This window comes from Corvus kubaryi, unplaced genomic scaffold (genome assembly GCF_017639235.1).
Source record: "Corvus kubaryi isolate FWS band 111438036 unplaced genomic scaffold, C.kubaryi_AGA036_p1.0 37398, whole genome shotgun sequence".
In the NCBI taxonomy this organism is placed as follows: Eukaryota; Metazoa; Chordata; class Aves; order Passeriformes; family Corvidae; genus Corvus; species Corvus kubaryi.
Window position 1 is genome coordinate 39,367,546 of NW_024581137.1, and position 27,534 is coordinate 39,395,079.

At 36.2% G+C, this 27,534-nt stretch overlaps 1 protein-coding gene across 1 annotated transcript in view; it reads left to right on the forward strand.

Annotated features, from left to right (window-relative positions):
• Positions 1-9,216: 9,216 nt before the first annotated feature.
• MALRD1 (MAM and LDL receptor class A domain containing 1) overlaps positions 9,217-27,534 on the forward strand; it is a 237,235-nt gene continuing 218,917 nt past the window's right edge. Inside the window, exons 1-6 of the mRNA XM_042044140.1 lie at positions 9,217-9,396; positions 13,690-13,830; positions 17,827-17,921; positions 18,003-18,164; positions 22,200-22,293; positions 26,318-26,461. Coding sequence (XP_041900074.1) covers positions 9,234-9,396; positions 13,690-13,830; positions 17,827-17,921; positions 18,003-18,164; positions 22,200-22,293; positions 26,318-26,461 — 799 coding nt within the window. The 5' untranslated portion in view covers positions 9,217-9,233. The remainder of the gene's footprint in view (positions 9,397-13,689; positions 13,831-17,826; positions 17,922-18,002; positions 18,165-22,199; positions 22,294-26,317; positions 26,462-27,534) is intronic.

A 27,534-nucleotide genomic window follows, 5' to 3' on the forward strand; every position in this document is an offset into this window, starting at 1 on the left:
ATCTCAATTTACTAATAATTTCGTCTCAAATTTTCAGGGTTTTTTTCTATGATCTTGTCAGAATTTTTTTTAATGAATTTCCATTAATAATCTTACAAGAATATTGAAGATGGGCTCGAGTGTATAGTCTGTATTTACCAGAGATCCAGAAAATAATTAACTGCTTGTTATAAAGTAGTTTCTGTCTGCTTGTGAAACATTACACTGTGCTTCTACCTCCTCCACAACTGTAAATTTACCCGATATTAAGTTATGCAACTATTCTTTGATAAGTTACTTCATTTATACATAATTAATGCTAAAAATGTAATTTTCTTACAGTAATGGATATCCAGTTATTTATTTATTGTCTTGAGAATTTTCTTTCCAAAATAGAATACTAATAGGCGGTAAATCAATTAATATACATTTACCAATCTCTGAAGATTAACTGTTTAGGGTAGAGCTCTGACTACCTGCAATTACTGGTTGGTTTCTAATTTTTTGTCCTCTGAAGGTTATGCTCAAATTGCTTCAGTATGATCTGAAGTCCTCAGATATCCTTCACTGCAGCCAGTGAGGCTTTTGACCTTATAAAGACAAGCAGAAAGCTCATTAATCAATAGGCTTTTACTGGGAATAGGAACCCAGTGATACCCAGTGAGTCTCAGTGATAGGTACTGCATCTTGAAGGTTTTGAAACTGTAGATCTGAAATTATGTGTCACCGGTGGAAAGCATAACTCACTTTTTATTGAAAGAGTTCACAGAATAGGTCCAGATGACATATATGGCATGATCAAGGATAAAAAAGCCAAATATTAAATTGTTTTCCATCCTTTTTCATAGCCCACTATATAAGATATTCGATATAGAGTCACAGGCTGTAGCCTTCATGTCAATGTGACAGCATAGATCTCAGAGCTCATCAAGGCTTGTCTTGCCCTGTTTGAGCTTGTTTAAACAGTTTTATACAGGCCAATTCATTGTAGTCCCATTTTAGCATAAACTCTGTGATAATTGCTCTGCAGCAAATGTCTGAAAAATGTATACGTTCCCTGAACAAACAACAGTCATTTACTTTAGCTGAGGATGAGGGAGGCATTGAATAACTCTCATACTTCACTTGGGAACCAAGGACAAGGAAGAAAGCTCCTAAGAGAAAGTGTGATAAATTGGACCCAAATGCATCCTAGACCAAAGATGAAGACTGTCTGAATTATACCCCTAAAAGACCATAGTTGCCCTTCTGGTGCAGACTTCAGGTTGTTGATGACTTGACTCAATACTTCCCTATTCTTTTTGAGGGAGATTGAAGTTGCTGATGTTAAGACCCAGAGGACCAGTGTAGAGATGAACACAACAGGAAGAAAATAATTAGACACTTGGAATGTCATGTACATCAACTTAATTAATGAGGATTTTCTTAGATAACTTGGACAATTAGAAATTTTGCTGTTTAAAATTCTTAGGTCTACACTTATGTGTTTCCCTATTACTGAAAATTTTGAGTGTAACAGTTTTATATATTTAAGATTTAAGTTATTTGATACTGAAATACAGCCATGGGAGTTGGTGAAACAATTCTGCCTCTTTTTAGTGTGGTGGACATCTAAGCATTTATCCTTTGGGGCAAACTTTTGGCCTAACTTAGACATTCTCAAGACCCAAGTTTTTGTTGTTTTGATAATATTCAGCTAAAATCTTCATTAGAATTGTTTATTTGAGCTGCTGCTTATATATTTGAAAAAAATACAGATGGGAATTTGTTCACTCAGGTGAGTTGTCTTTTTGATGTGGTAAATACCTAGCTCACAGCAGCTGTCTAGAATTTTAAATTGGTAAGGAAAAGCAATAAATTTTATTGCCATACTTGAAATAACCTGTCATTATCTATAAACACCACATTCATTTTAAACTTTGTAATTCAACAAAAGCATTCAATAAGTCTGATAAGGACTGAACACTATTGCTGCTGATGGTAGGTGATACCTAAACTGTGAAAAACAGCAACCATGTAAACTTTGAAAACAAGTGCTGGGTGATTCAAAATCTCAATCACAACTTTGCCAGCTGCAGTCTGCAAATGTGTAATGCATTTCATGAAGGAGGGGATAAAATGAGAAAATATTTCTTTTTATCTCTAATTTTGAAACACTCAACTGCATTCAAAGCAACTCTGGAAGAATCTTTGCTTGCTGCAGGAGGACAGCCCCCATGGTGGTGGACCCACATCATGGCAGCTTCTCTGGCATTGGTACTCCAAGACTACAAGCTTTTTTGAGGAAACAAAATCTATCAAGTTTCTAGGAAGCTTGTAGATAAAACCATTCTGCTTTTTTTTCCTAAGAGAGCAGCTGAAAACTCGTCACTTTAATGCAGGTGTAAGGAATCCTGTAGGGATAAGTAGCAGTCTGGGTAAGAACTGTAGAGGAAGAATAGGAAATTGGGAAGATTTAGATTCTGCATGGTAGACTAAGGTATTTAGGAGTCTGAGGCTCTGAATGGGATTTACTTTTTTGTTTGTTGGTTTGGGTTTTTTTCTGTGATTGGAGAGAATAATGTGTTTACTTCAACTACCAGGGACTTGTCTAGTCTGCCAGCTACACCCCCTTTTCCTAGAAGTGGTCAGGAGGTCTAGGGTTATTTTGTGTGATTGGGAGATGGAAATAGAGGTATGGGGTGTTTCTGATTCATTCCCTGTCTGGGGTGGTTCTAGAAATATCATCTGGAGCAGCTTCAATGTCCCTTTGAGCTATACCTACAGCTGCTGCTTTATGAGAGTTTTTACAGTATTGGAAAAATGTCCATGTCTTAGTGGCAGCTGGCTTAGGAAGGACATAAGAAGGTTTGTTTGTTTGTATGTTCTGTTTGTTCATTTCTTTGCTTATCCCATTGATCTATCACTGTAAACAAAGTCACCCAAAGTACAAAGCAACATTAACAAGTTGTTAAAACCTGCAAGGAATGTGCTAACATTTTGGTGATCTATGAGAATGTACTACATTTCACATTAACTTGATAATGCATCTAGACTCCAATTCATATTCATTTATCTTAGATTTAAGGATTAAATGGATCTCTAGATCTAAATAATTTTTTTTTTTTTGGTAATGATAGAATGAAAGATAGTCAAGAAATTAATAACAGTGATAGAATATTTCCTACAGCTCCTTGAAGTGTGAAACTGCTCTAAGTAACACATAGCTCCAATTGAAAAGTGATTATTCTAAATGGATTTTTTAATATGTCTGGGTTAATTTAAGAAGTATAACTAGGCATTTTAGACTTAGGATAGAGCTGTTTTATTGAGGCAGCACAGAGTTATCCTCTCACTCTTCTTTTTTTTTTTTCCAAGTGAAGCATGTACTCTGAAGTTTTACACAATTTCATTGCAAGTGCTAAGCTACTACAATTAATATCCATAGTGCTTTAATTCCTAGGACTTTTCCCAAAGCATGTGCCTTCATTGCATAAAGTTGAACATAGTATTAATTGCACTGAAAGTATGTTTCAAAGGAGCTATTCTCTGTTCAGGATGTCATCCTTTCATCTAATATCTCTGAAAATCGGAGATGACAAATATCCCTCTCTTAGTGGAATATTATTTCTTTGGATATCAAGAAATTGCTATTATATTGAAGGTTGACTTACAATTGATGGAGAAAGGTTACTCAGGATCATTAGTTTCTACTTAGTCTTATTTATCAGGGGGGATCAGAGAAATTGAGAATTTTTCAGACCACTTATTTGTTTATGGATGAGGAAATTGAGATAAAGGGAAGTTTTGACCAAGAAAGATTTGTAATAACATACCTCCTGTCTCTTTTTCAGGAATAATTTCTAGAAATATGTAGAGCGAGCATGACTGCTTGGAAATCCTCAGGAGCAGTGTCATGCCAGAGATGTCCTAAGGACAAAATCAATAATATGGGAAAACTTGGTAGATAAGGGGTTTTTATTTTTAGTCTGGTTACTAAGGTGTATACTTTGTTGAGACTCTCTCTAGATCTTAGCAGCCTAATTTTCAGCTCTTGGGCATATGGACATGTTTCAGGACTAAAGTTAATATTTCTGGAGACACAAACCTCGGCTGTGCTGATTTAGCTCCAGTTATGGGAGATGAGCCCAGGGATATTTCTTTCTTCCAGATTTCTCCCTGATTGTGCTGTTTTTTCTAACTAATGTTGTGTATGACAGAAGCAGACAGACCATTGGAAGGATTTATTTGCCCTCATTGCATATTTAGAAGTGATACCAAAGGGTAAGTTTATTTTACTGTTAAAAAACATCAGGCATCTCTAAAGTTGTTTCACTCAGAGATAGACCTCTTTGGGTGGTTTGTCCTGAGGAGGTGTTTATCTGTCTGTGCTACCTCTAATGTCTTTGGTTGCTGTCCCAGTCTCTGGCAGCCAAGGTTCGGATAGATGAGTTGAGATGGATAATTTAATTTATAACTGTTTCATTTGGTTCAGGTTTAGTTTTTATAATATGGTTTTTTCACCACACTTTGAAAGAAAATTAGATCTGTTTATGTTCCTTAGGAGGAAGGGAAGGCCAGCTCTTTTTCCAAGAGTTGCTAAGCATGCTTAGCACGTTAACATTTTGTTTCTAATGAGGGCTGCATTATTGAAAGAAATGTTCCAACAATCCCTGCACCCGGAGTGACCTGAAGCAGAGGAACCACAGAGAGTGTGAAATGGACACCCTTGCATGAGACTAGAGCAGAGAATGGACTCTGGGAGCACTCCTTGGCCACCGATGGGTGTTTCTTCCCAGGACTAGTCTGGGGCTAGTTTAAGTTAAACACCTTCTGAAACATCCTTAGCCATGTTGTGTAATAGTTCATACCACATAATGCCTCAGGTCCTCTGCTTCATGGGTTTCACTCTCCTGTGAGACAGTGCTACTTGCTGTAGGTCCCTTGCAGGGACCAGGGAGCTGCTTATAGGAGAGAACAGACCAAAATTCTTGGTAGAATGATGTGATAGAGGAAAGACAGTGTGGGAGCAGTACATGCTGAAACCCGTTGGAAGTCTTTCGTCTGCAAAGCAAATGCTGAGAAAATCTTTATTCCATTCTTATTTCCCTGAAGAAGCGCATATAGGCAGGAGGTAGAAAAGCTTCTGCATGATCAGAGTTTATGCCAATTAATAGTTTTGCCTTCTAATAGGATATTATTTTATGGACTAGAAGCACTTCTGGAAATTTTTCCCCTCTTCTTACTTTGCGGTTTACAGAAAGAAGGGCAGTTCTTGACAGTTCAGAATTGAAGTAGTTTTTTTCTTCAAACTCTAGGTGCAGAGACAATTTGTAGTACGTGGTATACACAGGGATTTTAGTATCTCCCACTAAATATTTTCTCTACTTTCTCTTTATCAGCACATGTGGTCTCCTCTTGAAATTTATATGGTCTGTCATTACAAAGATGGAAAATATGCTACCAAATTGTTTCCTGAAGTGTAATCTTTTTTCAGACTGTAATGATCTAGGACTTTGACCTGATTATATCTAGTTCATCACACCTTTTCCTAATATTATGGAATGTTTTCCTTTACTAGTTGTAACTATAGTGCTCATGCTGTGCACTGATCAATGCATTGTTTGGTTTTAACCTCTCAATTGATTTTACTAATTTCTTTTAGCAGAGATGAGTAATAAGAACAGTTACCCACAACCCTTTTTAGTCCAATATATTAATATCCTATTCCTTTTTCAAGATAACTATTGCATTAGCGCCACTTAACTGGAAGCAGATGCCATGCAATTATTACCTGTCACATCAAAAGAAAGAATTCTGTCAATTCTTGTTAAAAATGGATCACTTTGGGGTAACTGTGATTGCTTGACTTTCTGCTACTGTACAGAAGTCTTTCAGTTACAGTTTGACAGTTTAAAATTAGAATGGTCATATGATAATATGAATATGATTTTTTTGGGAAGGGGCTCTCAGATTTAAGTCTTGTCTAAATATTTGGGAATTATTTCAAAAATACAGTTTTGGTGGTTTTATTAACAAGTGGCTAAAATTGTTCTTGCATAAAAAATTTGTGAGGATTTTATTAAAACTAATGATGTTTACTAAAACTCTATATTAGAAGAAAAGGAGATAAATGTTAAAGATTTATACACTGGCACAGTACTGCTCCCCAGTCTGACCACATTAAAAAAAAAAAAAAAGATTATAAGTTTGCCATTAAAAAGTTATGTTAAACTTAATGAAATTTTGATTACTCTGAAAGGGTGACTTTGTTCTACTCTATAAAACTTTTCCCTGAAAGAAAGTATTTGAAGCAAAATTTGAACATGTTCTCCGATGGTGAATCTCATAGCCAGTTTTTTAGATCTTTCCTCTGTTTCATTGTTAATAATTGGCTCTACAAAAAACTAAAGCAGAATTCCTAACTGCAATCTATTTTCTGCTTAAGCAAATAACTTTCTGTTCACATGAAAAATGGACTTAAAAATGCCAAATTTTTCTGGCCCTGTTTCAGAGCCTGTTTGGACTTCTTTCTAAGACTTACCTTTTAAAACTCCTAGGTTAAATACCTAAAAATTTGTCAACAGATTTACTTAAGTTGAAGGCTGAGTGGGCAATCTTTTTCACTTACATGAAATGTGGTATGTCTTGCCTTAAATGAAATTAATTAGGCTAAGCCAGAAAAATCCAGCTTTGACGTAAATTCAAACACTTTTTTCTTTTAACTTTTTTTTTCCTTTTAAAAACTTCTTGTTTGCTAAAGCAACTTTGAAAATAGACATAGTGTTTTGCTCTGCTTGTTTTCCTTTTAGTCTTCATTTTCTCTGCAATATTTCTCTAGTCCTTTAAAAAATACCCTTTGATTAGTGCCAATCTTCTGCTTTTCTTGACATCCTGCACGTTTTTGGCAGTTTGTACTTTTCATTCTCCATCTCTGACTCCTTTTTGGTTTTCAGGGTGCTTGCTGTGTAGTACTTGAAGTATTTGTCCTTTTGACATTCCCTGAAAGTCCTTTGCTTCTGAGTCATCTTCTTGTTCCTTTCTAGATAATTCTCCAAGATATAAAAACCTTTGCTCTAATTCCTAGTTGACAAGAGGGCCGAATTGTTGCAATCATCAAGAAACACTTGCCCAAAGAAAGAAGAGTCACTTTTTCTTTGGTTTTGCACTTTCTGTTAGACCTTCACTCAAATACTTTTTCCCTTATTCACTAAAAATCCATGGATTGCACTCTAAATATTCCTGAATATTTAATGTATTTTTCATTTATTTCCACTCATAACAGATTTTATTGTAGCTTTGACTTGTTTGGGCTATGTGAATTTGCTTGTTATGAATGTTTTAGAGCATATGAAACTGTAAATGGATACCAGTTCCTGTAAAAAATTACCCTTTGACTCAGAATACTTGTATACAGATTTATACTACAGGCAGAGCAGTGCAACAGTTGGGAACAATGCAGTGGGAGTTTTAATAAAATGAAAGAAACCTGAAAGACAGGGAAATCCTGTTATTGTGAAGTTTATCAGTGTGAGGGGGAGTTTTAGAATATATAGAGGACAAGGAGAAATAAGATGAAATATTGTATATTGGAAAAAATGAATTGAAAGCAGCTGAGTAGCAGAAATATTTAAGCTTTTACAAAGGTAGTAACATGAAATATATGGCATAGGGTTTTCTGTTTTTTGGTTTTTTTTAATATAAGCTTCTAGTAAAAGCTGTACTTAGAGAATGGAAGAAAACAATTCAATGATATGCATTCTTGAGGAATATATATATCTCTCAATGGACTCTTAATTAATTTAGTCATAGATCTGCTTTTCATCCGGAAGTTTTCCAAACAGCTCTGTGGCCTGAGGACAAAGCATTAAAACAAGGTAGAGAAAATGATATCCACAGAAATAATGATGGAAAGGGCGGAGTTGAACCAAATGAGCTGGAAAATATTTTCTAGGCAGAACAGGAACCTTTGTCACAATAAACATGTGCCTGCCTCTGGTGTTGGAGATAATAGGAAGTTACATCAGACCTTGCACTTCTCGCCTTAAGGTGATGTTGGAGTAGTAGTCTTTGTTCCCTGACAAGAGATTTCTCACATTATGAAAATACAGATCTGCAATGCTTTATTCCCTTCCAGGCAGAGGCAGCATGTTTCTCTTCACAGATACTGTGGCACTTGTGCTTTCCAATCAGTATACTTTAGTTACAGAGATATATCCTGTCTTATTTCTGCTCACCAGGTCTAACAGGCAAATCAGAGTTATGCACAGTGGAATGTGCATTCCCCTGACTTGATATTGTGAATTTGCTGGTGACAAAATCTCCAGACATGTTGGCATCAGTTACTTTTACAAGCAGTCACTTGGGAAATTTTTTTTTGTCTCACTATTCCTATTAACGGAGTGCCATGTTTACATGATTGCCAGACTTATTTTGTCTAGTTCTCACCATCATTCGCCTTGGGCTAATATTGTCCTTTACTTTTACAATAATCTTGTCTTTCACCTACTATCTCTCCATCCCCGGGTTTGGGGCATCTAAAGAGTTTAAGGTACTTCATTAAAACAATTTCCCTGATTTCATGTGATTCTAGGTTGATGAAACAAGTTGATTCAATTTTCTCTCACAAGGCTGGCTTTTCTGATTGTCTGGATCTCCCTCCCAAGTCCCCCTCCTCCATTTGAAGATCCTTGAGTCATCAGTCTAAAAGCATGGCCAGAACCAGTATGTTTTGGTGAAACATTGAAACATGGTGAAAGGCATTACTAAAACATTCTCATACAAAGGACTCTGATGCAAAATCAACTTTGAATTTCTTGACTGTTTTTTACATCTGATGTACAAACTTTTCATACATTTTGTAAGCATTTGTCAACTCCTTCTGAGCAAATAGAGATCTTTATGAATGTTGGTCATTTAGTAATTCTACTTTGTTTTCCTGTTGTTTTCTTTTGTAATATATTTTCAAATCACTAAGCAATAAATCCAATCAGTAAGTTAATGATATACAGTTGACTTGCATAGCATGTGCCAACATTTTTTAGTCATAAAACGTTATAATTCAGTTAAATATTATCCCAAGACATACCAGGTTGAAAGTCACTGCTTTGCAGAAGCCGTATTTCCTGTAACCTTCAGGTTCAAAAAGAGAGATTCTAAAAACATCTCTGAGAGAGATGTGTGTAAACACAGCTTGGTCAAAGGCACTTCATGACCAGTACTAGGCAGTTTCAGTAATTGTTTTCCAAGTGAAGGCTTGGATAATAACCTAGCCCATGAAGAGGCTGATACATGTCTATGTGTTGTGTTTCTTTGCTCCGGTGGATACTCAGTCATCCACAGCAAGTGGATGCCAGTGCTGTAATGGCTCTTCTGCGCCACCTGGAGAAGTCTGCATCTCTACCAGCTGGTGTGGGGACAGCAGTGATGAGAAACAAGGTAAGTCTCATGGGCCTTAGCAGAAGTGTGATACAGTTTGGTAACCGAATGCGACAGCGGAGAGAACTAGGGGGATTTTTTTATGTTAAAAAATGTTTGAGAATTCTTTTTTTACCCTCTTCATTTCATTTTTTAAGAAAGGTTTTTCCAGCTTCAGTTTGATTTTTCCTGCTCTTTTTTATTTCAACATTTGTGAAGTGCAAGGCTCTAAGAAATCTTCAGATGGATATTATTTGGCAAAGCAAGTGTTTCCTCATCCAAATTCAGTGCAGATCAGGCAAGTAATACATTTTTCTTTAATTTGTGGTAAAATTGTTTAATAGAATTCAGTTTTAATCCAAAATTCCTAGACCAAGGTATAAGCTACAACAGCGCTGCTTTTTTTTTTTTTTTTTGCCTAGACAAGGCTGGAAATTTTCTTGAATTCGTGAGCTGATTATCCTGGCTTTGTGACATTAATTGGTTATAAATACTATTGGTGCTGTTTCCTGTAAGGAATTGATCTAAGTGGTGAGAGTGAATTTTAACTGCTATTGTCTGAGAAAATTTGCATCAGAACTCTAGTATTTCCAGAATACTGTACTACGGAATGGTGCTGCAAATAATTTAATGTCAGGTTTTTAAGCTCAGCTGGAGATGAAACACCACAGTCACTTGCTCATGCTGGAATGTAAAGGAGATTTGAAGTAAAATTTGTGTGTTGAGATTAGAAGGGTTTGAAAATTGAAAATAAAAATAAAGTAAAATACAATAATGGTAAGGGTAATAATGATAAATCAAAATATTAATAAAAAGGAAAAAAATGCAAGTGATGCACAATACAATTGCTCGCCACTCCCCCCAGTTTATACATTGGGCATGACCTTTCCCAGCTATATTCCCCCAAAGCTTTGGTGGTTTTCTTTTATTTTTTTCACAGAATTACAGAATATTCTGAGTTGGAAGGGACCCAAAAGAATCATTGGGTCCAACTCTTAAGTGCATGGCCCATATGCAGACCATACCTACAGCCTTGGTATTATTCGCACCAGGCTCTGATCAACTGCGCTAACCCTGCGAACCTCACTGGCAGAGCATGAGACAAAGGGACAAAATAAGTCCTTGCCATAGGATATATATGACTTAGCAGAAACCCAAAACATCAGTGTGTTATCAACAACACTGTCATTCCAAATCCAAAGCAGCACTGTAACAGCTACTGAGAAGAAATTAACTCTACCCTAGCTGAAACCAGGACAGACGCATAAGATTATCCTTCTCCTTGAGGATTTCTTGTTCTGAATGCAAAGAAGAGCTTGTATTTATCAAAAATTTTAGTTCTAACTAAAAATCTTATCTAAGTTCTTCTACTCACTATGCAACAAAGGAAGCTACCACCTTTGTTGGGATTCTAAATTTCACTTTAAATATAAAAGAGATGGTCTTTAGATGAGCCTGTGTCTTTCTGTCCACACTGAAAACTGCTAATTAAAACTGATAGCAATCACTGAATTCAGCTGAAATCTGTGAGAAAGAGCAGTGACTTAAATCTAGGTTCTTCAAATTACAGTTGTGTGTCCAGCTATGTAAAGTTTTTCTTTCTCTCATAAGACTCCCTGTTTTATCCAAAGAGGATGCAGAGATCTGTTTGGAACAGGAGTCTAGAATCAAATCTTGGATACTTGACTTTTATTTCTCTGCAAATAGAGCAATTGTTAAGACTGTATTTGATATCAGTACATTTTTGTAAGTTTCTGGAGCTGTACAAAAATGTATTAAATGGCAATGGCTGCAAATTATGCCTGTTGAATTCCCTAACATGTCTAACACATCTCAGATTAGAATAGATTTTTATCACTTGCACAAGAGATGGTTATCCTGAGTTCTGCTGCATAGCCTTGAAATTCTGATTGTGCTTGGTCTTAATTTCCCTGGAAAGGGCATTTCCTCCAGGCAGCATTTTCTATTGTGATTGTAGAATATGGAACAAGAGGTGCACTCTTCCATTATTTTTTTATGGAGGCTTTTTACACTGGTTTGTTGAAGGAATACAGCTATAGAGAAATACTTATATGAAAGAAAGGAATTAAAGGTTTCTCCAAAGAGCATTATAGAAAAATGAGTCTATGGGCTCTGTAAAAACCTAAATATGAAATTATATTGTATTTCATATGAATGAGCCACAGGTGTAGAACTAGGCTTTGAGGGACAGGCTGCATGCTGGGACTGCTTGGATAATGCTCCGGATTACTTCAGGAGATAAATCAGCTGTCAGACATGAAGATACAGATCAGGCTGTCGAATCTAAGATTTGTCCTGCTGCCACTCTTTCTTGTGATTTGGGATTATTGCAAAATTATTTTTCTGCTTAGGTTTCAGATCCTGATCACATGTTGGTGACAGGTTCCTGCTCTTTCCCTTGGGCTTTGCTCAAATTTAAGGAAGCTTCTGCAGTGAAAATATATAAAAGTTGGAATTCCAGTTTTTATTGTTCATTTGATCTTCATATTGCAAAATATTTGCCAGGAAATTAATGATAACTAACTACTCTTAAAAATATTTTGTTCCTAGAATATCCCAAACTGAGATTTTATACACACACACACTTAAAATAGAATGTTTAACTGTAGTCTCTTCCCGGAACACTTGGAATTTTTTTGTAGAGGTTATTTTAGATAATTTTTTTGCTCACAGGAAATTCAGCAAAAGTTGTCTAAAAAATCCCACACATTTCATCCTTCTGAACTTTTCCTCTCTAAGCAGTGACTTTACCTTTGTAAATCTATCTTCCAGCAAATTTACATTGGTTTGCTTTGAAGTTATATTTTCTGTGAAAATGAATATTGCTTTGGAAAATAATGATGATTAATTTTTAATTTAAAACCTAAAAATTAATTTAAAAGGGTACAATTCTTGCTATTTCATGCATATTAATTTGCAATTGTTTTTTCAGGTATGAGAAAATTCCTGAAGAAATACTGAAGATGATTTAGTTCATTTCATGCAATGTGAAGCAGATATGCTTCAGCAGTGTTTGTGCTTTTGATGAACATCTGACATGCTTTTTAGCCACTTAAACATCCAAGGAATAAAAGCATCAATAAAAATTTGGTTGATGATTCAGCCAATCTGCACATTAACTTGAGTCTGGAATGCTTGTGTGAATTATTTCTGTTTTCCCCTCTCTCACCTTGTAATTAATAGTTGCAGTAAACTGACATGAATATGAAAGTCATGAAATTGAACATCATAGTGTGACTATAAATGCTGCAGTTGCAACTTTATTTAAAACGACTAGTGAACTGTGATAATACAGACTAGACCAAAGGCATTAGCTGGGGCCTGGAGCAAGCACCAATTTGAGAGGGAGTGTGAAGTCATTGTAGTTCTTGTGTCTAACCAGAATCCCAATTAGAAGGCAGGGTCTTAACCCATTTTCCTCTGCTGTGTAAGACAAAGGGCAGGGAAACAGAAAGTTTCCACACAGGACATGAAATCCAGAGACAGAACCACATACTGGTCACCCTGCTTGGGCTGAAGTTGCAAAAAGTTTGCTCTTTACAGCTGCCTCTACTTAGACTTTTTTTTTTTTTTTTAATTAAATCCTTCCACCGCCACAATAAGTTCTTCAAGGAATGGGGATATCTAGCCTGTCAAGCACATCCAGGCACTTTCATTCAGCTTGGATATGATGCATAAAGAGCTTTTTGACACCCATGCAGAAACCAAAATCTGTCCCTCCATCCCAGGAAGTAATTATTTATCTGGTCACATACCCTCCTCAAATTGCCTGAATGAACTCGTACACCAAACTGGGTTCTGAGGACTCATTTAATCTCTTGTTTTAATGATGTGGAATACAAAAAAATTGCTATCTGATTACATCCTGATGTTAAGTCTTTGTTTTTCTATGCAAGAACTCTGGACAAATTCTTTTCCTTAGAGCTGCAGTGTATTTTAAGAACAGTCTCTGCATATAAACTATACTAGCTTGGAGAGTTTCCTACAAAAAGGTAACTACACACACATTTGTGATGAGAAGAGCATATATTATAGTAATAAAATATAAGCAGACGAGTTTGGATTTGGTTTGGTGAAGGAAGGACTTGGTTCTTTGTTTGGGGTTTTTTTCCAATGTTCATTTTCATTCCCACTTGTCTCTCTTCCACTGTGCTGTTTCTTTGTTCATGATTTTTTTTCAGGCCCTGTTCAGAGTGTTTCTGTGTGTTAATTAAACAGCAAGTGATGGTGAAAAAATACTCTTTTGCTTCTGTTTTTAAGCTTTTAATTTTTTGTTTGTTTTCTTCAATTCAGGTTCCTCCTGGGACAAGTGTGATTTTGAAACCAATCTGTGCAAAGCTCTTCCTGAATTCAATTTACATCCTGTCTGGATAAGAAGAAATGGCCAATCTGGCATGGGACCACCGTATTCTGACCACAGTGGGAATGAGAGTGGTAAGACTCCTCATGTTCTTTGAGGAAGCCACGGACTCTTACAAATTATGTAGTTTTCTATTTAGTTTGCTACATTTTGCTAATTTCTTGATAGTTGAATTATATTCAGCTATGTATTTTCTGAGCAGTTATGTCTTACGTTGTTAGGTGATTGTAAATACAATAATCCAGAATTTGAGGGGCGGGGGGGGGATGGGGAAAGACAGTATTCCAGTAAGCAATTCTCGTTATCATAGAGGAGTAAATAATCCATTTCAAAAGATGTGCTTATCTAGCAGAGTGATCTTTACTTGTTTTGGAGATACTGGGTTATAAATTCAGTCTTGATGATTGCAAAGTTTAGAAATTTTGAGACATATTTTCATGTTTTCTTGGACTGGTAAATGCCTGGATTGTATATCTATTATCTGTGGCTAATATTACTGTTTCAAATATTTTGAGAGAGGAGGACTTTGTATCTGGAGACAGAATAAGCTTTGATAGTCTGTCTTTGAGCCAACTTCTTTCTAAATCTTCTTACAATTCTACTTTGCCTTGAAGACTATCTCTCAACTAAGTAATTCCTTTTCTCTGTTCTCAGACAGAACATACCCTTTATACTTGTCCTATGGCCAAATTAATCCTGCTTTTCCTTCTGTAATACGAACTGTAATACAATAACTGTTTAGTTCTCCATATTTTTTGTTATTCTCTTTCCCTTCATCTCCACCCACACCCTCTCATCTCTCCTGGGCACAAGCAGTGCTTTGGCAGCCCTCAGTGTGAGCACCCGGAGGCAGGCATGCAGTGTTGGAGCAGGTACAAGAAGATAATCCTATGTGGGATGCAAGTGTTGTTGTGATTAGCCCACGTGCTTTACACCTTTTTCCCAAACTGTGATGATCTGGGAGCGTGGAAATCTGCACTGTTCTAAAGTAGCATCTCTTACACATTGCATAAGGTACCAAACAGGTAGAAGTTCCCTGACCTGATGAGTATAAACTGGTGGTTTCAAGGTGAATGAAGGGAAAACTTGCTTAGAAATCAGCAGATGAAAATGGAACCCAAGTTTAAACATTTTTATTGAAAAAAACAACAAAAAACCCCACTCTACCTTTTCCTTCTGATCACTTCAAGTTCTCATCTCACAGTGGCTAACTCTCATGATACTCTGCAATTAGGAAACTTTATACATGTGGTACGGTTTTAGTAACTTCAGGTTTTGCTTGTGTGTATCACAGAAGCACTGCTGTGAGTATTACGCTTCCAAACATAAGGTTGCTCTTGAATAAGCATTGATTTAAACTGATACTAGCACAAAAATATGAGCAGCTGCCAAACCTTTTTCATAAACTTAAGCTTTGTTTCAAGTATGCAAGTTGTGAAATAGTTTATCTTTAAAATAATAAAACACTTCTGATCAAGAAACACATTTAAAAAACCCAAAAGTACCATGGAATACAAATGTAGCAAACTCTTGGCTGGAATCTAAACAGGTTAGCCAGACAACAGTCTTGCTGTAGTTGAAGTTTCTAGGATTTGTGCATGATTGCTAGTACACACCACATCAGGACATAACAAAGTCCAGAAAAATGCTCCTATAACCATAAAATAGGTTACACTTATCTTGCAAAAAACTAGTGGGGAATGGAAAATTTTACTTATATAGACAGCCAAAGCTATCAAAAGATTGAGAATCATCAACTGAAGTGTTTGTTATACACAAAACAAACTGTTCAGTCACCTGTATATTCACATTTACTTGTTTTGGGCATTCAGTCACTGCTGTGTCTGCCAGGTCTGAATTGTCCAGTCGTCATGTTGATCTAAGTTATTTTATTCAGGTAGCAGGAAGCTTGAATACTTGCAGCTATTCAGCTTTCTGAGAGGCTGTGTACTCAGATCTGTGAACTGAATAGCTAAGGAGATTTAAATATATTTTATTAATTTGCTTTTATTTTTCTACCTGGAGAATGTCTGAACTGTACTTTCATTTTCTAAATGCCGGTTCTAATCGCCTAGGAAATATTTATCTTCTTATGGCAGTGAGTCAAGTTTTCCCACTGCTGGTGACTCAACAGCCTATGTAATCAGTTTTATGTTGTATCCTGCTTAAAACCCAGAAATGATTCTCTATTGTGACAAGTGAGCAGAGTATGCTCTGTGGCAGAGTGTTAAAGGGAAGACTTCCTGCCATCAGGATAATACATGCACACTAGCAGAAAAGCAAAGATCCCTTGGTAAATTTAACTCCTTTGAAGATTTATGTATGTATTTAGTAGAACCCAAAACATTTCTTTAGGTCAGTCTCTCACGGCTCTTTTTTTTTTCACTGAAAAAGTAATTGAGCAGACCAGTGACAACTACTTTGAAAAAAACCCAAACCAAAACACAACCTGATTTTGCTAGCTGAAACTACTCTCTATGCAAAGGTCCAATGTGAGATGAATGTTCAAAGAATTTCTTAAAATTACTATTTCTGCCCCATCTGTGTAAAAAATCCTGTGGCAGTGAAAAATACATTTTTAACTCTTAGACACATTTATTTTCGGAGAACTAAAAGAAAAGTTTCAAAATTTCATGGAAGCTAACATCCAATGGAACAGATTGGAGTCAGGGACAGGGCTCTGCAGAGGCACCAAGCCATCTGTTGTGGGTAGGAACAATATCCTTGCAGCTGGCAGGCTCTGAAAGTGCTGTCTGAGCAGTCAGGAAAGGTCTAAAACCTGGGGGCAGCATGGCCATTGCCCTGGTATCAGGCTGCAAAATGCTCCTCTGTGGGATTGCTCAGCTGGCTCCAGACCTGAGCTGGGCTGGTGGTGCTTCATCAGGGGCTTTCCAGTTCCACATAAGGATGAGAGGTCAAGGTGGGTAGTTTAATAAATTAAGTATTTAGATGGTTTGATTTATCCTCTAATATTTTGTTAATGTAATAGTCTTTATTTTTATGATTTTTTTAATTCCTTTTTTTTTTAATCCTTTTTTTTAAATTCCAAGTCCCACTTGGCTTTTTTTCTCTTTCATCTTCCTCCTTTCATTAGAATGTTAATGTCAGAGGACAACAGTTTACTTGACATTGTTTGGAGTTTGGGAAGGAGAAGAGAAAGGAAGAAAAAGGATTAAAAATAGATTGAGTCTTTTTCTATTCTTTATATTTCCTCTTGCATCCTTTAACATCTAACATCTCTGAAATCTTCATGTTCAGGAAGAGCCAAATTTTGACTTGCAGTGTTTGATATCCTAAAAAAGGGTGGTTGCCTTCCATCTTTCATAAGACCTGAAACAATATTTTTAGGAAGATACACAATCAATCAAAGGTCAGGACAACAACCATGGTTCACTGACTCCTCTTGAGCTGTTTAGACTTTCAAGTGAAGCAAGGGCTTGTTTTGTAAATGGAAGATAATGGTACCTTTAATGGTAGCTTTGAAATTCTGAAGACAGCTTTTTATGTTGGGAATGTGTACAGGGATACCACAACCTTCTCTCTGCAGTGAGGGAATTTTCTCAGCAGCCAGAAACCAGACACCTATCTGAACACCAGCAGAACCTATAAACACACCACAGTCTTCTCTCCCATGTTCCACCATCTCCTCAGAGACCTGAATTGTCATGATAAATGTGTACTGTTGCTTATGGCAGTTTGATGTTTAGGCATGAAATATGTTATCTATTCAATAGTTGGAGTTTAAAGTCTTTGATCAGCTTTCTGAGTTAGTCTCACTTTGTCCCAAAATTTTGCACTTCCAAGTTGAGTATTCAAGCCATCACCACATGAAACATTTTGGAATCCTACTTAAAATTTTGGCTGGAACATGGAGCAATACCATGACAATATTGAACATGAAAAAAAGCTTGGAACACAATGGCTACAAGTGCTATTAATCTTTTCTGAGGAAACAATTCTAGCTGGCTTTTTGGTTATTAATTTATACCTGTGCATATTGCTTTTCGTGTTTTGTTGTTGATTTTTTTTTTCCAAGCTTCTAAGTTTTCTCTTTTTATTCCTTTTAATAGCTTATTTCCTCTCATTGTCCTCTGAAATGCAATCATCTTCTGCAACTTTAAGGACAAATGTTTTCCTTCCAACTGATGAAGAACACATTTGCCAGGTATTTTAATACACAGTCCTTGTATTACATTCTTTGCCGTAGTATTTCCCTAGAATAATCAGATGTTCTTATTTTTCCTAGATTAGATTTCATTATTGGGTCAGTCAAATGAGTGGAGCATTGATGGTGGGGCTTCAAAAGCACTCTGAAGATACCATTACAAATATTTGGCAAGTGTCTGGAGAACTACGAAATCAGTGGAATGTAAATAACATCACAATCAATAGCACCGAAAAGTATCAGGTTAGTAAATTGAGGTTGCTGTAAAGGAGATTTCTTAAATGGGTTATAAACTGTGGGCCTTTTTAATAGGTCAGCACTAAATATTTTGTAAATGGAAAGACAGCACTATCATGAGGTAAACAAGAAAAAAGCCATTTTGAAGATCATAGTTTGCATTAGCAAATGCAGCTTGTCCTTATCTCTTAATGGTGTTAAAACTAATATCAAACTTTGCTTGAACTGTGCATGTGTCTTAAATAAAAGTCAGTCTCATTGAGCCATAAATTATCTACCAGCCCATAGAGGTGATATACTTCTGATCTTAACTTTCAGTACAGTATTCTCTTAGCCGCAGCCTAACGGGACTGATAAACTCAAGGTTTCATTTGTATGGGAAACAGCATTTTATACTATGAGATACTTTTTTCTATAGGGGTGCTGCAGGTGCCAAACACAGTACTTAACTATTAATTGCAGCTTTGGGCCTTTGTAACAGAACACATGTGTGCGGTTTTATTTTGCTCAAAGCTACTGAAGAGCAATGCAAATGTCATAAGCTATTTAAATGTTATTACATGTGCATTTACAGAGCACATTAGCATAGTAAATGTAACTTAGGGCTGTAATATTGTGGGTGATGTACACTCTCTGTCATGTGTAATACTGGAGAGAAGGTGGGGAGCAGAGCAGAAAATGAGAGGCCTTTCCTGCTACAGCAGTTACTGTGAAGTTGCTTAGCATACAAACCTGAAGGCATAGCAGCACAACCTCATTTCAATACACCAAATGAGTAATATAATTACTTGACTTGCATATTGTGCTAAAGCATCCAACAGGATCTTGATGCTTGAAGTAATACTGGCCTGCTCAACCCTTCTGAGAATGTATATTGCAAAATACCCGTACCCAACTTAACACAAGTATCAGTGCTGGTATTGGTCAATAACTTATCTCTACCTGATAGGAGAGTATATATAGCAATCTGAGGTTGTACTGGAAGGGTTTACTTCTAGATTTATTTTTTTCATCCTTCATATTATTTGGAAAATTGACCGAGTCCGGGAATGGTTAATATAATATGGCATCTACTTCCTCTGAATTGCTAGGTCAAATCCTAATTAGATCATTGCTTGCAAACCTGGTTATCCTTTGGCCTCTATCAAGTGAACTGATGGGCAGAGTCCAGCTTTAAAGAGGCAGGTGTCAAACTTAGTGCAGTAATCATTACAACTAGTTTAAGAAATACAGCTCAGCCCCTCACAAAACCTAGAGTCTGAAGCTGAGCAAATTTTCTTCTTTGTTTGCACATTTTGCTCCAGTGAAAACATGCAAGATATCACTGTCATAGAACTGAATGCAACTCACTTGCCCTTTTGCACTTGTTCTTTTATATGACAAGATACTTAGCCTACAGGGATACCTGTGGCATTTTTCAAGACAAAATTTTGATTATTAATGTTTCTATGGAAAAAAAATGATGGGAGACATAATTTTTATTTGGATGTACAAATCACTTTGAAATAGGGTGCTTTAATACTTTTGTCAATTTTACAAATATTTTTGAAGTGAGATGTTAGTTAAAATCAATCTCTGAACCTCCACTGCTTATTTTCTTTGCTCATTTTGATGTTGACTGTTTAACACTTAAGTCTCTTCCTACTAAGAGTCTGGATTATATTTATGGGTTATAGAATTTCATGTTGGCACTTAAAAATCTCCATTTTTTGGAATTCTGAAATAAAAAGATTGTCAGTGATTTAGCTACTGAACAAGTAGCAAACTCAGTATGTCTGTTTTGGCTGGGTTTTGTAGAACTGTGTCATGATTTTTTCTTCTAAGCTTATTTTCCTCTTATTTACTGAGAACAAATTTCTGTCTCCTAGAATTCATTAAGGGAAGGGGTTCTAGGCTTGGGGTTCATTTCTGTCTTTGTGCTTGATTCCTATTCTACCTTGTGCTTTGCTGCTGTGCTGGCAATCTGTCCCTGTGGCTGCACTGTGGAGTCAGTCCAGCTTGTGTTTGATCCCACCTACAGTCCACCTAGAACTTTCATCCCACTAATGGGGCCGCAAAGTTAATTTGTTCTGGTGCTCACAGATATTGCATAGATATAGATCATTGCAGATATGAGCAAAAAGTGCCACTAAGTAGACTCTTTTTGTTATTGACTTGTGAGCTTAAGGAACTCTAGACTTTGTATGAGAAAGAAAACGGAATGAGTCCTTGCTGGAGTAAACTTGGGTGTGAGTCTGTTTGGTTGGTATTAGACTGAACTCAGCGGGGGTCAGCTGGGCATCTGCACGAGTAAAGCCTGTATAATATTTTTTAGATACAAGAGCAGCTGGAGGCATCTAGCAATATTATCTTCTGGAAGTGGGGAAGTTGAGAGACTGTTCATGAGTTTTGGGGAAACACAAGTTCATACAGACTTAATGGGCTATAATGGAATATGACCTTGAAGCAGCCTCTGATTTTGGACCAGCAAAGTGAGCTAGTCCCTCTTTAGCATTGTCTAAGTCACTTTGTTTCACTATATAATAAAATCTTTGAAAACCCATCTGCAAGCTACAGAAAGATATACATTAAAAATGAAGCTATTAATAACTGAATTTTGAGTTCACAATGAAACAGCACTCTGCAAAGGTGAAATATTTATCAAATCCTTGATATTAAATAATATTTCTTGTTTCTTCTTTCTAATTATAAAACAGTGCACTATATTGTTTTAGAAACTTATCTGAAATCATGTAATGATAGAAACAGAAAATATAAATACACTTTTTGTCCTTCTAGTGGGGATGTCATGAAAGTACACATTAACTGCACATATCATTGCAGCAGAATTCAGGAATTCAAAATACTGTTCTCTGAACTAAATCAAATGAGTGAATTTCCATGATGCTGCATTTCAGTCATATAAACATATTTTTGAATGGGATATGGCTGCCATTCTTCCTGTGCAAGCCAACTGCAGCTTCAGAGAAACGAACAAAAGACAAAAGGTTACACCCCTCAAAACAATTCCCACTCATAACATAATGGTCATATAATTGGATAAGTTGTGTCATCTTGTACAGTGAAAAACCCAATTTTTGATAATTTATAGGTTTTCTGCATCAATATGTTAAACTATGCACAACATTGTTTCTGAACTCTCAAGGTAATATTTGAAAAATTATTGCTAACACTGTGAATTCCTTATTAAGAGCTAGAATGTATCTCTAGGTAGATTGTGCCTCCAAGACTCTGGAAAATTCTGGAGCTGTGTCATCCCTAGCTGTGGCTAGGGAATAATTTAAGGAATGTTATTCATAAGATTGATTCGTTGGGTTGTTTTGATTGGTATGTTTTCTTGTTGTGTTTTCCCAAGCACTGTGACTGATCAGTCAGTTCCCTTGTACACCACTGCAGAAAACCTGTGACAGTCTGTACATTTACAAATGTGGATTGAAATCTGCCCTTAAGATGGAAATGTAAAATATTTGTAATTTTTTCTGTATAGAAGACTTTGGTAGGGAAAACAAATATCACTGTTGTAACATTAGAGCAGAATAATGGTCGACCAAGTACTCCTCAAGGTTTTTTTTTTGCTAAAAACTTGATTAAAGACTTCTGAATAATGGTGGTTTTTTGCTGTGACTTTCCTCCAGGTTTCTGAGAAATTCTGAAATCAACCAGAAATTGTTCACATTTATAGTCTCTCCTTGAATAATGACTTGATAAAACACAAAATCCTTTGTGTTTTATTCTTTAATTGTCACGATCCTTGCTTAGATTTTAAGGCATTTTATTGTGATTTTCAGATCCTTCCTGTTGAATTTTACTTTAATCTTGAGTTAGATGATTGGACTACATATCTGTGCTTGTGTGAATAAGCCACAGATGTATGAAAAAGCCAGGATGGTAATCCTTCAAAATTGTTAAATGTGTGATTAGAGTTCTCTTATTTCCAATAGAAACTCCATGGGCTAGACTGGCATATACTGTGTGATCTTTTCTTTTTTCTGTGACACTGGTAAGTTCCGTTTCTTGTTGATTTGCTGTTAATCTCTTCAGGTTATCTTTTGGGGGATGGTGAAGACCCAGACAAAAGGTGAAACTGTTGCCATTGATGATATTACCTTCAGTGAAGGATGTTCTTTGGCATGTGGTAAGAATACCTGCTTTTCAGGAGTAGGTCTTTGTACTTTGTCTTTTCCTTGGATTAGAAAAGAAGAAACAATGGAAAGCCTTTTGTTGTTCAAGGGCCTTCTTAACGCTGTAAGTGGTTTCATTTGGCTCGTTTTAATTTCCCTAAACAATCATCTGTCTTCTCACATCTAAACACAGTTACAAAGAAAGACAATAAATACTTTAAGAAATCTGATACATTATAAATGTAGGGCTTAGTGGGCAAAAAAGATCTACTGTTTTTGGCAGAAGAATTGATGTGTTCAGCCAGCTCAGGCAAAGTTTTGGAGCTGACTAGGAAGATTCCCAAGGCACTTGTGTATTTCTAAATGCGCAAAGGTCCTGATCCTCAGCTGTGCGGTGGGGTTATGCTGTTCTGCTCTGCTACATCCAAGAGCTGTAATGTCAGGCTGGTCATCTCTGCAGTCAGACCATCCCTGCATGCCAGGATTCTTTAGCAAAACATTTCCTATTTCCCTTTTCAACCCAATGTATTTTCATGGAAAAGGAACACTACCCATCCTAGCATAAATTAAGTTGCTTGCTGCTCTGTATTACACAAGAGTACTGCCCTGTGGCACCTAGGTCACAGCCTCAGGTGAGGGCAGTCCTGATTCAAAGCACCTCCTTTGTTTTCCTTTCTCTTATTCTTGGCATGGGCACAGAGGGTTTAGACTTTAAACTTAACTTGAGATATGGAAAGCAATGTTTGACACAGACGAAGCTAGGTTGCATGGTTGGTTTTGTGTGTACCATACTCCTAAACAGTGCTCTATAGATTTCCCCATAGGAAAAAACTGTTGAAAAGAGATGCACATGCCTATTACTATCTTAGAGTGCTGAGCAATTGCAAGCAGATACATTCAAAGCAAGATACAAACCCTAATTTAATGATGCCAGCAGGCATGCCTATTTAGTTAAAAGGGGATCTATATTGGGGAAATGAAGTTTCAGGTACCTAAACTCGATCATGTCAGCTTCCTCATGTTAAAACTTTCTTACAGTGGAGAATTATAGATGTAAATATTATATGAATATTTTCATGCCAGGGCACAACTTGCTTTTCTGTTTTGTAAAGCTTTTCTAGCTGTATTAATTGAAAGGCAAAGATGCTAATTTAAAATTTTGGGTACTCTTGTCTATGAACTCAGGAAAGTATACAGTGTGCTTACTTTGAAAAAATGAATTTGAAATGGAATTTGAAACTTGTCCTCAATGTAAAGATGACAAGTATATGATTTTTAACCCAGCTTCTTTCTGCTCCCTGGAGGATTTCTGCAGATAAAAGGCTGGCAAAAATGAAAAAAATGCACTGCTAAATTCTAGAAATCTAGGTACTTGTTTAACCAGTTCCTGCCAGATGATGTAGATCTGTCTGTAAAAAAATATCAAATTTTTCAACACAGTTATTCTAAAGCAAAAAATATTAAACCAAAACCAATCAGTTATAAAGATGAAATACCATCTCAAAGAGAGGGAAAAAGAAAAAAAAGAAACTGATTTATGTACTCACCATATCTTATAAATCCAGGTGTTAAACTCACCTTACATGCCAGCTGTTGAACTGCATACTGTGTCTTACAGGTTGAGCTGCTGCACTGTTAAGTGCCTCAGGTATATTCTAATAAGAGCCAGTTCTTATCCTGTGTTTCCTCATTAGGAGAAGTCAACTTCATTAGGTGACATCTAAATGGCTCACAGCAGCCAGAAACAGGGTCAAAGAATCTTAATTTTCTCCCTGAAAGAGGAATGTTACTACAGAACATTTTCCAATAATTAAAACAAAAGGTCAGACTACTGTTTTTTTCTCTAGTCCTTATGGAATGTCTGGATGAGTAGACTCTTAATGAAAACCACTTTAATTTCATGAAATTCCTAGTTAAAACTTGCATTTTTAATGTACCCTTCATGATTTTTAATCCCAGTATAAATGCACATAAGAGATGACCTGCATTTGTGTTCATTAGTATGACTGTGCTTTAAGGGTTGTAAGTCAAATACCTTAAATATTTGTGCTTTCAGGAGTTTCTTGATACAAACTGTGACTGTTAAATACAAAAGTATTTTCATTATGCTTTAAGTTCTCCCTTCCCTTCTATCCCTCCCCTGTCTCTCAAAATGTCTTACTTCAGTCTGTTGTCCAATTCTACTGGACTAAACTTCATGCATTGAAAAAAACACAACTAAAACCCTATCTTCAATATAGCAATTTAAGATACTCTACAGTTTGTAGTTCCCCCAACAGCTGCCAAATAGTTTGTTATCACTCAAAACCCTCACAGCTCTTTGCTATACATTTGAATATGGGCTGCTGAAAAATAAAATACTTTGGCTGTAGAATAGAAAATATTGAAGTTATTTTCTGAAACACACTTAATGCAAAATCTTCTTTAATTATACCTTTAGTAGACCCTCAGTCCAAAGGCTTCATATTCTTATCCAAATGGCTGCTCTGCAGAATTTCCTCTCAACTGCCAGAGAATTATATATGAGAAGAACCCCACTAAGACTGTCCTTCTGATCTCTACATATAGAGATGAAAGCAAAGAGGTCTAAGGCATGAAAGTGGAATGCTATAAGGTAGAATCAGGCTTTTGTCCTCCTTAAGTCACTTGTAACACAGAAGTGACAAAGCCTCACTACAAAGTTATGGGGTTTTTTTCAGGAAACTGAAGTAATTATATATGTATTACTTATGATATATAAATTTTGACAAAAATCCAGTATGAATACTTCAACTGAAAAAATCTTAAACTTAATTCCTTAGTTAATTCTAATCCTGCAAAGACGTAGCCTTTAATATTACAGAAGAGGGTATTTGAGATGAACTGCTACAGGGATGAAAGTCAGAAAATCCAAAACACTAATCTTACTGTCGTCTGACATGCTGTGGAATTAGGAGATGGAAAATGGGTATTTTGTCAAAACAAACAAAACCTCAAAAATGTCTAAATCTAAATTTTAAAAAACACCACAGAATGACTCAAAATGTTCTGTGTCAATACTTCAAAAGTGTTAAAAGAAGATCTTGATTCCTTTTGAAAGAATTTGCAACTTCTTTTGCATGTTGAAATTTGACAAAAGCCATCCTTTTCTAGACCCTTGTGGGATTTTGCATTTTCCATGAAAAACAAACTTTTGACAAGCTCTTTGTCGCATAATATACATGGTTTGAAAAAAGTGCACATTTATCCAGCACTGGAAGAGGGAAGAAATGAAAGGTTTGCAGCACTGGCTGGACAGGCCATTTCACTGAGGTGTCAGTAATGTGAATAATACATCTCTCGGATGAAGGAGACAGTAACTGTGTATACTGACCTTAAATTGTTTTCTCCATATAGTTAGGAATCTCTATGTTTTCTCTGAGCTATCCTGACTCCTATTTATTAGTGTCTCTTAACCAGGAGATTACCTTTCCCTTGCAATCACATTAAGAAATGGAACTTCCATTATCATACTTCAATCCTGCTTAAAATCCTGACCATTGCTGAAGGCAACTAGATTAGTCAGGCATGCTGTGCCCTTAAACAAGCTCTTAAAAATATGTGGTGATGCTTTCACAACCTTTATGTCTCTAAAAAGAAGAATTCTGTTACAAGTATTGTGGAGATGCTGCTGAGTTTAACCTCTCAGTTAAAATTGATTTTTCTGTAGCTATCATCTAGAAAGTAAATAGGTATTTCTTATTATTATGTGTCAGTTTTTATATTACCTGGCAACTCTCTCTGCGGAATTGAATTCATGAAGGTTGTGATGACTGGCTAACATAAAGAGCACTCCATTGCTTTGAAAGAAGCACCTGTCTTCAGGAAATGATTTCTTAGAATAATTAAAGATGGCAGGCTGAAATATGGGACAGCAACCAGGGATACACAGGGCTTTTGAAGTAACCTTTTGAAAAAGCAGAAATGTTGTCAAGGAGTTTAATAAGCATATTTTTCTAATGGGGAATGGTCTCATAAATAATGACTTCTTAAGAAGTAATTGTTATTTTTGCCTTTTAGCACCACAGGTTTCCAGTTTTGAGCTTGGCATATGCGAGTGGCACTCAGACCTGCCAGCTAAGCCTGCTCAGTGGGCACAGCTGCAAGCCGGGCACAAGATTGCCTCCTGTTCCTTCCTGAAGGATTGGAGCAACAAGACTGAAGGTGGGGATTTAATTTAACTCAAAATTACTAGCTGTCATGAAGAATATAGTGCTTTTTAGGGCAAGATGGTGCCCCAATGCCAAAACAGAACAAAACTACAAAAAGTAATTGTATATATTTTGTACTTAAATTAGGTTTTGTTTTGGCTTGTACTTAAATTAGGTTTTGTTTTGTTTTGTTTTGTTTAATAAGGGCATTGTGAGCACTCCTGCTGGTAAGACATGAAATATTTTATTGTAAGAATTAATGAAATTTTTTCAGGTATCCATGAAATATTTTAACATAAGAATTCAAAAATAATAGCCGATTTATTCTCCAGTTTATTATTTTTATGAGATCTGTGGAAGAATTTGTGAAATTAAATTAAATCAAATTCATCTAAGCCCACAGCCCCTGTGTGTGCTTTTTTTCTGTTTTGTTTTGATTTTGATACTTGGCAGTTTGACTTGTGTAGTACTACTCTGCTTGAAGGTACAGCCTGGAATTTAATTTTAAACCTTTTATTAGGGAAACTGTAAATAAACAGTTATTCTACAAAATAGTTTCCTACCCTTAAAACCAATAAAATTAGCCCAGCTGCAATTTTAAGAAGCAAAGAGCATCACTTGTTTTGGAGGTCACTGTGTAGTATGTGTCTATGGGTTTATGGGAAAGGTTTTTGAAAGCTTAATGGATGTAAATCTCTCAGTGTTCTATTGTGAGATGGAATTGTCTTGCCTGCTAAGTGTTTGGCTTTTGTATTGGGACTGCCTTCAGAGCGGTCAAGTAGTGCTAGTTGTAATAGTGCAGTTTGTGATGCAGCTCTGAAGAACTGAGAGTGTGGAGATTACTGCTTGAACTTTGAGCCCACAGAAATGGAGCACATCTCGTTGATAGAAGCAGAATGAGTGTTAGATACTGTTTTCATTTTAAGAAAGATTTTTAAAATAAATTTCAGCATGCATTTCAATACAGTCTAGTAACCATAAGTCAAATTATCATTGAATAGCAAGCAAAAGAACCTGAGTGTATACACTATGTTAAAATGAATTTTTGCAGGTATGTATAATGGAGAGCATAGAGTACAGCAGATA